The following is a 13,648-nucleotide window of genomic DNA, read 5'->3' as shown; positions in this document are numbered from 1 at the left end:
TGTATAACCTTATGAGTAGAGAGATGACCGACTCATATATATATATATATATCAAAGACTTAATCTGATACATCCATCAAGAATCTTTATATAATTAGAATTAAGATTTACTTTAATTAAAATAATTTTTATATAATTAAAATTTTTATTAATTAAAATAAATATTAATTAATATTAAATTATATTAAAAAATTAATTTTAATTTATATAATAATATTAATTATCAGATAAAATTTTACACATGTACAATTAAAAAAAAATTAAAGAACATAAGTATCTTGAAAATGCAAGAAAACCAACTTAGTATAATGATCAAATTGCCGCTAGTGCCGCTATTTCAACTGAAACGTGGAAAGAAGTTAGATCCAATATGGATCTGAGATTCCTCTGTGGGTCATTTCTCTTTGCCACTATTGAAATGACAAGTTTATTTGTCTGCACTTCAACTCTTTATATTTTTTTCCTACTATTACCCCTTACTCTTCATTTCTCATTTATTCCCACTACTACCCCAAAATTTTAACATCAGAATTCATTGAACAAGCCATTTTAAGGCCACCCACTCTGTTCCATGCCACCCTCAATTTGTCTCAACTGAAACGAACGCCTGATATCTCGGCCAGAAATGGCCGTTTCCATTGAAAGCAGCGTCTGGGATTGTGTTATAGAGATAACCAAGGTGGCCCAAGAGAAAGGCAGTGATCCTTTGCTCTGGGCTCTGCAGATATCATCAAATTTAAGCTCTAGTGGAGTCCTGTTACCCTCTCCAGAGCTAGCAGATGTGTTGGTGTCTTACATTTGTTGGGATAATAATGTGCCCATTCTCTGGAAGTTTCTGGAGAAGGCCTTGGTATTGAAGATTGTGCCCCCTTTAATGGTTCTTGCTTTGCTTTCTGACAGGTTGTTTTTTTTTTTTTGGTTTTTTTGGTATTTTTCCTTTGGTGCCTTTGCGTTTATTACTTTGATAGGTTTGTGTTTCTGGGTTCTGTGGTAGTGCAGATAAAGTTTGTAAATTTTGAATCTTATTGCTGGTTTTTTCTTTCTTATGATTTTTAATATTGTTTAGCTGGACTTGTATCTGAAAAGTGGAACTTTTAGCTAATCCAGATTGTTAAACTCCAATGAGTAGCTAAGAGTCAATGTTCTGTTATTTACCTTTACCTTTTTTTACGAATGGAAAAAAGAAGTTGCTTTTGTGTTAAGCTCTATTGACGATTGCTTTGTTTTTCCTGCTTGTAAACTTATTTTCAGTTTGACATTTGTTTGTCCTGTCAATTCTCTATTTCTCTGCGCACATAAGTAAGAAAAAAAAATGGAGGAATTGAAACAGAAAGATGGAGTTTTTGGTCTAATACTTCTTGTCAATGTTTGTTTACCAGAAGTCAACCCAACTAAGTCAAGTAACATCGTTAGGCTTAATTCAGTGGACTCTCTCTTTCCCTTTTTTTTTTTTTTTTGGTTTTGTAAAAGAAGGAATTTGAAGCTCTCAAATTGAAAGTGTTCGATTTCATTGTCCTGCATTTCCTTATGCCAAATTGTGTTGTTAGTTTCTTGCGCAGTCATTCATGGTATATGGCTATTTGGTTGTATGATTTTCTTCTCCAAGCTCGAAATGTATATTTTGTTTCAAATATATGCCACCTTACATGTTATTCCTCTGTTTGATTGGGGCCTAACACAAAAATTTTCAATATTTCTTTCAATAGTTCACTGTTCATGTAGTCATTTGTATATTCTTTGACTGGAAAGTGCTACTTAAATTGAATTAGAATTTTTAGGTTTCATTTTGGAATTCCCTAGATCCCGTTTGACTACTGAGTTGTTTTATGCAATTCCAGTATTATATTTTCAGCTTAGGAAAATTGCTAGTCTACAATCTCATTCTGGCATCTCTGATATTATTTCTTCCTACAGGGTTATTCCATGCCGACGTTCCCAACCGGTGGCATATAGGCTTTTTATAGAACTTCTTAAGAGATATGCTTTTTCATTAAAGGATCAAATTAAATCTCCAAATTATGTAAAGTGAGTTCTAACTTTTTCCTGTTGTTCTATCGGAACCTGTGGACTAATTTATGCTTTGCTTGCTGTGTTCTGTTAATACTGTTTGGCTTTTACTTCATGGCTTTATGGTCCACAATGAACAGCTAATGAATGACATTGTTTTCATCCTTTGCATATATAGTTAAGTCTAGGGAATGAAAAACTCTTGTTTATGCTTTATGAAGCTGTGGTTTGCATAAAAAGTGGAAAATAACTTACAAATGAAAATAGGTACAACCTTTGAAGCAGGCATTATTGAAAATTCCCAAGGTAGCATAAACTAAGATGTTTGCATACTCTTAACAATATTGCTTGTTGCATTCAAGAGTTGCTTGTAAGTTCCATATTTATTACAAATGCAATATGTTCAATTGAAAAGTCACTGCATTCTAGAATTCATGAATGAATAGAATTTTGTTCAATTGGTTGTCATTATTCTTCTGCATGCTGTACTACTATTGCCAAATGCTAAACTGAATGTCTGGGTCTAACTAAGGTTAAAGTGACCATTTTTTTTTGTAATTTAATTTATTATTATTATTATTATTATTAATTTTGAATTGTAATTTTTTTCTCCATCTTCTTTATACAGGGTCATGAAATCGATAGATGCTGTTCTCCATTTATCCCAGAATTTTGGTCTGCAAGCTATTAATCCTGGGATCCTCATCGTTGAGTTTATCTATTCAATTGTGTGGCAGTTGCTTGATGCATCATTGGATGATGAAGGGTTGCTGGAACTTACCCCGGAGAAGAAGTCTGGATGGGCAACAAAACTTCAAGAAATGGAAATTGATGGTCATGAAAATTATGATGAGAAGAGGGCTGAGCATCTTGAGAAATTACAAAATCTAAATACAGAAATGGCTATCGAGATAATTGGTCTATTTCTAAAAACTAAGCTGACTTCAAGGATCCTTTACTTGGCACGACAGAACTTGTATGTATATTTTTACTCTGTAATACTTGCTTCTTAAAATTTGTCATTCAACTTTTTTTTTTAAGAGAAATGTCATTCAAGTTTAATTATCTGCTAGGTAAAGCACACTGAATGACAAATCTACTTTTCATGTTTGGTTTTACCTGACATTGGATTGCAAGTGTTTTTCATTGACCTTAGCTGCTGCTTTGTTAGGCCTGCACATTGGTCAAGATTCGTCCAAAGATTACAGCTTCTTGGAGCTAATTCAGCAGCATTAAGAAATTTAAAAACTTTGACAGCTGAGGGTCTTCTGCAGTTGACTTCAGAAACTCATTTAGTATTGACTCAAGGATCAAAAACAAGTTCACTGCAAAAGTTTCATGCTGTTATGGCTTTGGGATCTTTAGTGTCTTCTGCAGGTGTTTGTCATGGAGCTAGTCGTTCTGCTCTTTGGCTTCCTCTTGATCTTGCATTAGAAGATGCCATGGATGGGTATCAGGTTAATGCAACAAGTGCCATTGAAATCATAACTGGTAAGTCCAAGTTTGCCTTGGTCCTCAAGATATTCTTTTAATTAGAATATAATATAATTTCAGTTCTTACAAAATAAATATTTCATGTTCTGCAGGTTTAACTAAAACCCTTCAAGCAATAAACAACACCACATGGCACGACACCTTTTTAGGTCTTTGGATTGCAGCTCTCCGTCTTGTTCAAAGGGTTAGAATTTGTTATGTTTAACTTAAAACTCTCTGTTTCTAGTACTGTAAAAGGAAAGAAATACACACAAAACGCGCTCACACACATTTGAGTATAAAGGAAAGAAAAATATTTAGGAACTTAAAAAATGCTATGTTTAATTGTAAATTACTTATTGGAGCATTCAAGTTGGAACTCAAGGCCTTGTATGTTGTGTGGTCTCAAATAGAAATTTTAAGAGAGAAGGGAGGGAGGCACTGTTACAAGTAATTATTGCGTTGGTTGGTCAAATGCCTTGTTAGTTGAATTCAGTATCTGGCTATCTAAATTTCTTTTGTCATTAAGGGCTGAGCTAAATACTGAAGGAGGCCCATGACCTATATTTCAAAATTTAGTGACCTTATTGTTGCGCCAGGTCTTGCTTTATTCTAGAGGCTTCATATTTGTTATGTGGAAAAAATGAATGTTATTTTTCCAGAGCTTCTTATTCAATATAAGAACTTATTTTTGTAGCTTATTAATAAGTCTTCTTAATTTTCAGGAAAGGGATCCCATCGAGGGCCCTATTCCTCGCCTAGACACTTGCTTATGCATATTACTATCCATCATACCCCTTGTGGTTGCTGATCTTATTGAGGAAGAAGAAAATGTGCCCATTGAGGAATCAGAATGGGTTTCCACAAATCATTGGAAGGGAAAAAAGGTTCCTGGAAAGCGCCGAAATGACTTGGTCTCCAGCTTACAGTTACTGGGTGATTACCAAGGCTTGCTGAGTCCACCGCAATCTGTTGTTTCAGCAGCCAATCAAGCTGCTGCAAAAGCCATGTTGTTTGTTTCAGGAATCAAGGTTGGCAGTGCATATTTTGAGTGTATCAACATGAATGACATGCCGATCAATTGTTGTAAGTTATTTCCAGCTCTTATTCAGTGTGATGGATTTTGTTTTCTTCAATGTGAGTATACTTTTTGTATCTGCTTTTGTGCTCCGTGAAGTTTCCTTTGATGTACTGGGTACTTGGAGGTTGATGTCCAAAGCAGCAATATACAGTGGGTTGGTAGCTTCTACTGGTTATTCTATCTGTTACCTGACCAAAAGAAAAAAAAATATTTGGAACATAACTTTTTGTATTGTGTGAAAATTCTTTTTAGCAACACATGCTTAATGGAAGATTAGTATGAAATATATAGCCATGGATACTAAAGTTTTCTTTGGTTCACATATATTCCCACATATCCATGAAAACCTGAGAGAATTGCAGATCCTTTCCGGAAGAATGGTCTTCCAATATCTTAGATGAAAATAGAAGAAATGTCTACAAATCAAGAAATTGTAAAGTGCAGTATACCTGCAAGTGCATGTACATGCATTAGAGTGTACACACAATGAGAAGCAAGCATCTTGCCTTTGCTTTGAATTGGAATGCAGAAAAAGTTTATGCGTGGGCAAAGATCAATCTGAGGATAATAAGAAAAAACTATACTGTTGAACCACAATAAAAAATATATTTATGTACTAAAACATAGTGGTTGATCCAATTCCTGTGAACACAACATCCCCAGCTTGCATGAGAAATTAAATCTGGACTCTGAGTTGGACTGGTTGAATTATTTGCTTTATTGTGAACTTTGCAGTTTCTATTTGTTTTCTCATTGATGGCCAGCTTAGCTGATTCATTTAACATCATTTTCTGTTTGTGATGTTGGTCAAAGTTTTCTTCAATCAGTCTACTTTAACCTTGAGCTGATGATTTACTATGCTAATATTTTCAACATACTTTTGAGGTTTCTTAATGTTGCTGTATGCTATTCTTTCAGCTGGAAACATGCGCCATCTGATCGTTGAAGCTTGTATTGCCAGAAACCTATTGGACACATCATCATATTTTTGGCCAGGTTATGTGAATGGATCCATCAGCCAAATACCTCACAGTGTGCCAGCTCAGGTGCCTGGTTGGTCGTCATTCATGAAGGGGGCCCTACTTACCCCGGTGATGATCAGTGCCCTGGTTTCAAGCCCTGCTTCAAGGTACTCATGTAGTTAATTAATGTACATTATATTTTAGTTGGTTAAACTTTATTTCATCAGAGTTATGTTTTTGTTCCAATAGATTCATTCCTATTTTATGGTGGTCCGTGGCTACGAAGTTCTTGTTAACTTTTGCTATGTCCTTCAAGATATATTTTGAAGTGGCAACTTCATATAATTATTGTTATGCTGTTCTATAAGATTCTGGAGCATGATTATTTTTTGCAAAGCTTAGAAATGGTTGGGAGGATAGTATTGTTTCACTATTCCAACATGATAGAAGATTTTAGCAGGCTCTGCACTGGTGAACTCCAAATTCTAAGATTGCAAACAACATGCTTAGTGCGCTAGTTAATTTTCATTCAGGTCATTCCATTTTGGAAATCAATTAATAAAATCCTACTATGAAACAGCATGTGACAGAATTGATTATTTATTGGTTGTTAATGTTCCAATGCCTTAAGTATCTCTGGCTGAAATATATAAAAGCACAAGGGTATTGTCTAATGTGAATAAATTTTAGTTATCATCTAATTTCTTTGATATTGGCCTGGTCTTCAGTTACTCCTTTTTCTTTCCTGAAGCCAGGTATATCAGATGCTCTTTTTTGTAAACTAACCAAGGGTAAAGCAACTGAATTTTAAGCTCATGGATTTGATGGAAGTTTAGCAGAGCTTGAGAAAGTGTATGAGCTTGCTGTCAACGGGTCAGATGATGAGAAGATATCTGCTGCTACAATTCTTTGTGGGGCTTCTCTTCTTCGGGGTTGGAACATACAGGTAATATGTCTGATATTTTTAACAAAGTGCATACTTTTGAATCCAGTTGCTCTAATATGCAAGGCAACACTTTGCCATGCGTGATAACTGTTTTGCAGTTTTCCTCTCAAATTTTCTTTTAAATTTATTACTTTTTGGCTTTTGCATTTGAGGGATAAAATTTGAACAATCAACCATTATAAATATGTTTACATCTAATTTTATTTTGCAGGAACATACTGTTCATTTTATTACTAGATTATTGTCTCCTTCAGTTCCTGTGGATTATTCTGGGGTTGACAGTCATTTGATAAGCTACGCTCCAATCCTCAATGTACTTATTGTTGGACTAGCATCTGTTGATTGTGTTCAGATCTTCTCACTACATGGCTTGGTATGATTCCTTTTTACTAATCTGAACATCTTCACCACTTTAGGTAGAAATTATTTTATTGCAAGAGGAAGGTTAGAAATTGTTGGTTGAAGATAAGATATGAAACTTGATAGCTTATGCTTTGAAAAGAGTCTTACTGTTAAAAGTAATTGAGACAAAAGATTCTTCTTCTTGGGTCATTTTCTTGGAATAAGGCTTTATTTTATTTCAATTAGGTCAAGCAACTTTCCTGCTTCTGAATGGAGCATACAGGTGAAATTGGAAAAAAAGGGTAGGCTCAGCCGCACAGGGAATGGTTTTGATAGTGAAAAAGCAGCAATTGTTAGTGTAACAACATACCTATTCAAGAATTATACATCAAATGATTTTGGCTGGATCTTGGACCAAATTAAGGTCCAAACCATTAAATTTATCAAAGTGGACCTTACTGTTTCTATTTTTTGTGTTGTTTGTTCAATGGGTTTTTCTTTTTAGGCAGGTGGTTTATAAGTAATTGGGACATTGATTTCTTCCAATAACTAATTCTTTATTTTCATTTCACTCTTTACTTTATTTTCCAGGTCCCACAACTTGCATGCTCATTGATGCCGATTTGTGAGGTTTTTGGGACATGTGTGCCAGATGTCTCGTGGACTCTGCCCACAGGGGAAGAAATCTCTGCCCATGCTGTGTTTTCAAATGCATTTGCACTTCTTTTGAAGCTATGGAGGTTTAATCATCCTCCTCTTGAACATGGAGTTGGAGATGTACCTACAGTTGGATCCCAGCTGACCCCTGAATACATCCTATCAGTACGAAACTCTTACTTAGTCTCCTCTGGAAATGTCTATAAGGATAGAAACAAAAGGAGGCTTTCTTCAGTTGCAACTTCATCATCTCTAAAACCAATATTTGTGGACTCATTTCCAAAATTGAAAGTCTGGTATCGGCAGCATCAAAAATGCTTAGCATCTACCCTCTCTGGTCTTGTTCATGGAACTCCTGTTCATCAGATTGTCAATGTGCTTCTTAACATGATGTTCAGAAAGATTAATAGAGGGAGCCAGTCTTTAACTACTATTACTTCTGGAAGTAGTTGCTCATCTGGATCTGGAAATGAGGATTCTTCTCTAAGGCCTAAATTGCCGGCCTGGGACATCTTGGAGGCTGTTCCTTTTGTGGTTGATGCAGCATTGACAGCCTGTGCCCATGGAAGGCTTTCTCCACGCGAATTGGCTACAGGTCAGTCTGGTGTATCCCTCTGATTTCATTTTTGTAAACAGGCTCTTTTGGATAAACTAACATATCTGTGGAGCTGCTATTCAGAAAAGTTATGCCTGAGAGTCTGATGGCTGCTGGCAATACTTCCCTGTGATTTTTTATGGTGGCTTGTAGCTTAGATTTTCTAAAATGACCCTTATCACCCTTACTTAGTTGATAAATCCCTCAATCACAGTGAAAATGAGCCACTGTATAGCTCTTATCAATTGTGCTGTCGTAACCTGTAATTTTTTGAACTCACAGGGCTTAAAGATTTAGCTGACTTTCTTCCTGCATCCTTGGCAACCATTGTGAGCTACTTCTCAGCTGAAGTAAGTCGAGGTGTTTGGAAGCCAGTATATATGAATGGTACTGATTGGCCAAGTCCTGCAGCAAACTTATCCAATGTTGAGGAAAAGATCAAGAAAATCTTGGCTGCTACTGGTGTTGATATCCCAAGCCTTGCAGCAGGTATAATTTTTCTGCCATCACATTTTCTGCATGCTTGTGAAGTTATAATTATTTTGAGGACTTGACATGTCCAGAAAATGAAAAGAAAGGGTCGGGGCAATGGAGAATCGTCCACCAGAGCATATCTGGCATATATACATATAGTTCAAAGTAGTGATATCCAGATTTAGAAGCATTAACTTCCTACTTTATATGGTCACAGTTTGTATAGAAATGATTATTGGCGATTAAACTGGCATCATAAAATCTCATGTTTTATTTATCTACAATACAAAGGGTTTCTTTGATATTTTACAAAAGACATCATTATCACAGGAGGGAGTTCTCCAGCTACACTTCCCTTGCCTCTGGCTGCTTTTGTGAGCCTCACCATAACCTATAAAATTGACAAAGCCTCAGAACGATTTCTCAATTTGGCTGGTCCAGCATTGGAGTCACTTGCAGCTGGGTGCCCTTGGCCTTGCATGCCAATAGTGGCTTCGCTGTGGACCCAAAAGGCAAAGCGCTGGTTTGACTTCCTTGTGTTCTCTGCATCTCGTACTGTCTTCCTCCACAACAGTGATGCAGTGTTTCAGCTTCTTAAAAGCTGCTTCACTGTCACCCTCGGTCTTGGTCCCACAGATATCTCAAGCAATGGTGGTGTTGGAGCACTTCTTGGCCATGGATTTGGTTCTCATTTTCGTGGTGGGATTTCTCCTGTTGCCCCTGGAATTCTTTATCTGCGTGTTTACCGATCCGTTAGAGAAATTGTGTTCATTACAGAAGAAATTATCTCTCTCATAATGCATTCAGTGAGAGAAATAGCTTGCAGTGGACTTCCTAGAGAAAAATTAGAGAAATTGAAGATAACAAATAATGGACTGAGATGTGGACAGGTTTCTTTCACTGCAGCAATGACTCGGGTGAAACTTGCTGCTTCACTGGGAGCTTCTTTAATATGGTTATCGGGTGGCGTGGGTTTGGTTCAGTCATTGTTCAAAGAAACTTTACCTTCTTGGTTTATTGCTGTTCACAGGTCTGACCAGGAAGAAGGACCTGAAGGGATGGTTGCCATGCTTGGGGGATATGCACTTGCTTATTTTGCCGTACTTTGTGGAGCTTTTGCTTGGGGAGTTGACTCGTCATCATCGGCATCAAAGCGGCGTCCTAAAGTCCTTGGTGTGCACCTGGAATTTCTAGCAAGTGCACTTGATGGAAAGATATCACTCGGTTGTGATTGGGCAACTTGGAGGTCATATGTGTCAGGGTTTGTGAGCCTAATGGTAGGTTGCACACCTTCTTGGGTGCTGGAGGTGGATGCAGATGTTCTGGAGAGACTGAGCAAGGGATTGAGGCAGTGGAATGAGGAGGAGCTTGCCCTGGCTTTGCTGGGAGTTGGAGGAGTTGAGACAATGGGTGCTGCCGCTGAACTGATAATTGAGGAACAATGATTTACAATTCTTTATCCAATTCCATTTTTAACTTGTCTAGGTTAGCAGTTTTACTCTTTTAACATGTAGTTGTACATTAGCTTACTTGCTGGAATTTTGTGCAGTAACAAACTTTGGTAGTCCTAGTATGTACAAATGGAAGATTTTCAGCTCTTAGTGAAGGGATAGTTTGTGAAAAAAGGTTTGTTACGCAACAAAAGGTCTTAAGCACGAAGACTGAAATCTGCAGGAAGAATAAAGTGGATCCTGTACATAGGAAAGACCTGGACATCTAGCGGGATCCATCAGGCGTATTGATCGAATTGCGTCTCTGCAACTCACACACGTACTAACTATTAAGTTTATCATTATTAAAGGGATTAGCATGCTAGCCTCTCGTTGCCTGCAAGATCAAATACCAGAGGGAAGGGGGGCAATAAAAATGCCTGTTTTGTAGATTTATATAGGAAAAAAAGTACTAATATCATCAAGATAGTAACTTTGTTAACCTTCAGATTAACATCGGATTCCCTTTACTAACCTCTCATGGAAATAATTCAATTACAGTTTTGTGCAAACGTCACACCACATAAATTAAGAAAGAGAAGTAAAAAACTATCAACTTTAAGAGGAAAAATGTGGTGTCATTCCAGGTTAGAAGCTGTAATCTGGAAGTTGTTTCAGTCAAAGGCTTATCATGTAACACCACTGTAACCTGGCAATCTCTGCATTCTATGACTTCGCATTGCTCTCCTCACTAAAAATGCATCCTCCCACTTCCCTGCACCTGCATATATGTTGGATAAAAGAACTCTGCTTGCCCCATGAGATGGTTCCAATCTTGCCAAATTTTCTGCAGCCCTTTCTCCTACATCCACATTCCCATGAGTTCTGCATGCTGATAACAATGTGCCCCATATCACAACATCTGCCTTCATGGGCATGCTCTTTATCATTTCCTCAGCTTCTTCAAGACGCCCTACTCTACCCAAGAGATCCACCATACAGCCATAATGCTTGATATCCGGATTTATATTATGTACGCTCTTCATGCTCATAAAATATCTCTCCCCTAGTTCCACCAACCCGGCATGGCAACATGCACTGAGGACTCCAATGAATGTGATTGCATTGAGCTTGATATGGCGCCTTTCCAAGTCTGAAAATATTTTAAGAGACAACTTTGCATGTCCATGCATGGCCAACCCGCATATAATAGCATTCCATGGCGAGACAGTAGATGCCTTATCCCTGACTCCATAGAACACCTCTAAGGCAGTATTGATGCTCCCGCATTTTGCATACATGTCAATTATTGCAGCACTTAAATTGTCACTAATAGGGATGGAGTTATCACGCAAATATTCATGGGCCCATCTTCCTTCTTTTAACGTGCCTAAAGCAGCAATAGCCGAAAGAACACTCACCATTGTTACTTCATTGGGTTGGATCCCACTAGCTACCATCCCATGGAATAATTCTAATGCCAAGTTAGGCTGCTCATTCTGCGTGTAACCAGAAATCATTGTGCTCCATGAAAAAACATCTCTCTCAGGCATCTCATTGAACAATTGCCTTGCCTGATCAATCATTCTATTCCGTATAAATCCTGCAATGAGAGCATTCCAAGAAGCTACATTGTCCTTGCTACCCATTCCAAATTGCAAACAAGCCTCATTAATCATGCCACAAGCTGCGTAAAAATGGATAACAGTTGCCTGTACAAAATCATAACAGTCCAAACCCACTTTTACAATGGTACTGTGTAATTGCTGACCCATGCCAATCGCCATTGTTCTCCCACATGCAGAAATCAAATCAACCATCATAATATCATTAGGTCCCAACCCTGTAGATACCATCGATCGATAGGTTATGAAAGCTTCACTTAACTTTCCTACTCGAACATAACCATCAATTATAGTACACCATGAAACTACATCTTTACACGGGATCCTCTCAAAAACTTCTTTAGCCAAATCAATAAACCCTGCTTTTGAATAGCCATTTAACATTACATTCCATGAAACCATATTTCTTTCAGGCATCTCATCAAACAAAGCTCTCGCTTCAACTATACTTGAACAAACACAATACATATGCAACAAATTAGTTGAAATCAGAACAAACCCACTAAACATCATCTTGATCACCAATCCATGAAGCATTCTACAGCCCCAAATCTCACCTAGATGAGAAGAAGCGGAGATCAAAGTTGCCAAAGTCACTTCATTAGGAACCACACCCACATTTCTCATCTGCTTATACAGGCCAATTGCGTCAATCCAACAATCATTTTGGACAAAACCCATCATCATAGTAGTGTACGAAACACAACCTTTTGTAGGCATTACCTCAAATAACTTGCGGGCATCATCTAATTTTCCAGATTTCACATAACCAGCAATCATTATATTATAGGGCACAGGATCCGAACTGGCACATGATTCAAACAAGGAATTAGCATCAGCTAAAATCCCACATTTGGCATACAAGCTAATCAAACTGTTGTGTATGAACGTGTTTGAATCCAGGCCGGATTTCAGAACAAGGCAATGGATTTGTTGGCCTTGATAGATAGCCAAATGTGTTGAACAAAATTTTAGAGCCGAAACCAAAGCCAGCTCGTAATTGGAATCCTTTTGGTATGTTGTGAGATTGACGAGAGCATGGAGATGAAGTAGTGGGTTTTCTCGTTGCTGGGACAACGGCGGGGTTTGGAAAGTTTTGGTAGATAACCGTTTGAGAGTGGACGCCGGTGAGACAAAAGGAGAAGAGATGAAAAAACGGAGAAGAGTTTCGAATTTTGAAGACAGGATCATGACTCATGAGACGGGATCATGACTCATGAGACGAGACCATGAGAACCTTTTAACGGATTTTGGAGGGAAACAACTACTGGGTTCTACGTCTCACCCCGTGACAGGTGGCATCTAAAATTATCACGGACATATCCCACATATGGTTTTTAAATTATAAATTAAAAAATAATAATACTACTTAACTTAATTTAACTAAAATTTTATCCGAAAAATTTGAGTTCGGCTATATGGATTCGCTTTCTCCAAACGATTTTGGATTATATCCTCCGAAATGTGTAATACTTCTAGGTCATGTTGTACTATTCTCCTCCAAGTCAATTTAGGTCAACCCCTTTTTTTCTTTCTATTCTCTAACCTAATGTGCTGTACTTGTCTAACTGGAGCCTCCGTATGTCTACGATTCACATGACCAAACCACCTTAATCTCCCTTCTCTCAACTTATCTTCAATTGGTACTACTCCTACCTTTTCTCTAATACTCTCATTACGGACATTATCTAGTCTAGTATGGCCAATCATCCACCTTAATATTCTCATCTTTGTAACTCTTATCTTAGATGCATATGACTCTTTCAGTGCTCAACACTCACTACCATATAACATAGCCGGTCGTATGGCTGTACGGTAAAATTTTCCTTTCAATTTATTGAGAATCTTACGATCACATAAAACTCTCGTGGCACGTCTCCACTTCAACTATCCGGCTTTAATTCTATGACTAACATCCTCCTCACATCCTCCATCTACTTGAAGGACTGAGCCTAGATATTTAAAATGATTACTTTGGGACATTACCACTTCATTCAAACTAACTCTTTCCCTATCACCAGTTTGGCCTTTACTGAACTTGCAATGCATGTATTCT

General features: G+C 37.5%; 2 protein-coding genes across 2 annotated transcripts; one reads left to right on the top strand and one right to left on the bottom strand.

Moving 5' to 3' along the window:
- Positions 1–478: 478 nt before the first annotated feature.
- LOC110670924 (mediator of RNA polymerase II transcription subunit 33A) lies at positions 479–10,284 on the top strand. The gene is made up of 12 exons (XM_021833241.2): positions 479–900; positions 1,915–2,025; positions 2,636–2,983; positions 3,179–3,498; positions 3,594–3,685; positions 4,206–4,566; positions 5,480–5,690; positions 6,355–6,469; positions 6,681–6,842; positions 7,403–8,063; positions 8,346–8,552; positions 8,868–10,284. Exons 1-12 carry the CDS (start codon positions 626–628, stop codon positions 9,980–9,982), a joined length of 3,978 nt encoding a protein of 1,325 aa, XP_021688933.2. The 5' UTR covers positions 479–625; the 3' UTR covers positions 9,983–10,284.
- A 101-nt stretch (positions 10,285–10,385) lies between these two features.
- Positions 10,386–12,846, bottom strand: LOC110670925 (pentatricopeptide repeat-containing protein At5g19020, mitochondrial). The gene has a single exon (XM_021833244.2). The coding sequence runs from the start codon at positions 12,781–12,783 to the stop codon at positions 10,657–10,659; it is 2,127 nt and encodes a 708-aa protein (XP_021688936.2). The 5' UTR covers positions 12,784–12,846; the 3' UTR covers positions 10,386–10,656.
- Between the last annotated feature and the right edge of the window lie 802 nt (positions 12,847–13,648).

Source organism: Hevea brasiliensis, chromosome 15 (assembly GCF_030052815.1).
Source record: "Hevea brasiliensis isolate MT/VB/25A 57/8 chromosome 15, ASM3005281v1, whole genome shotgun sequence".
NCBI classification, from domain to species: Eukaryota; Viridiplantae; Streptophyta; class Magnoliopsida; order Malpighiales; family Euphorbiaceae; genus Hevea; species Hevea brasiliensis.
Note: the sequence above shows the minus strand (reverse complement) of the source record. Positions and strands in the feature narration are given on the sequence as shown.

Bases quoted from the DNA above. Each gene is read 5' to 3' on its own strand.
- LOC110670924 (XM_021833241.2), top strand. From the start codon at position 626: ATGGCCGTTTCCATTGAAAGCAGCGTCTGGGATTGTGTTATAGAGATA. The intron at 901-1,914 runs GTTGTTTTTTTT...TTCTTCCTACAG, and splicing joins CTTGCTTTGCTTTCTGACAG to GGTTATTCCATGCCGACGTT. The intron at 5,691-6,354 runs GTACTCATGTAG...ATTTGATGGAAG, and splicing joins GTTTCAAGCCCTGCTTCAAG to TTTAGCAGAGCTTGAGAAAG.
- LOC110670925 (XM_021833244.2), bottom strand. From the start codon at position 12,783: ATGATCCTGTCTTCAAAATTCGAAACTCTTCTCCGTTTTTTCATCTCT.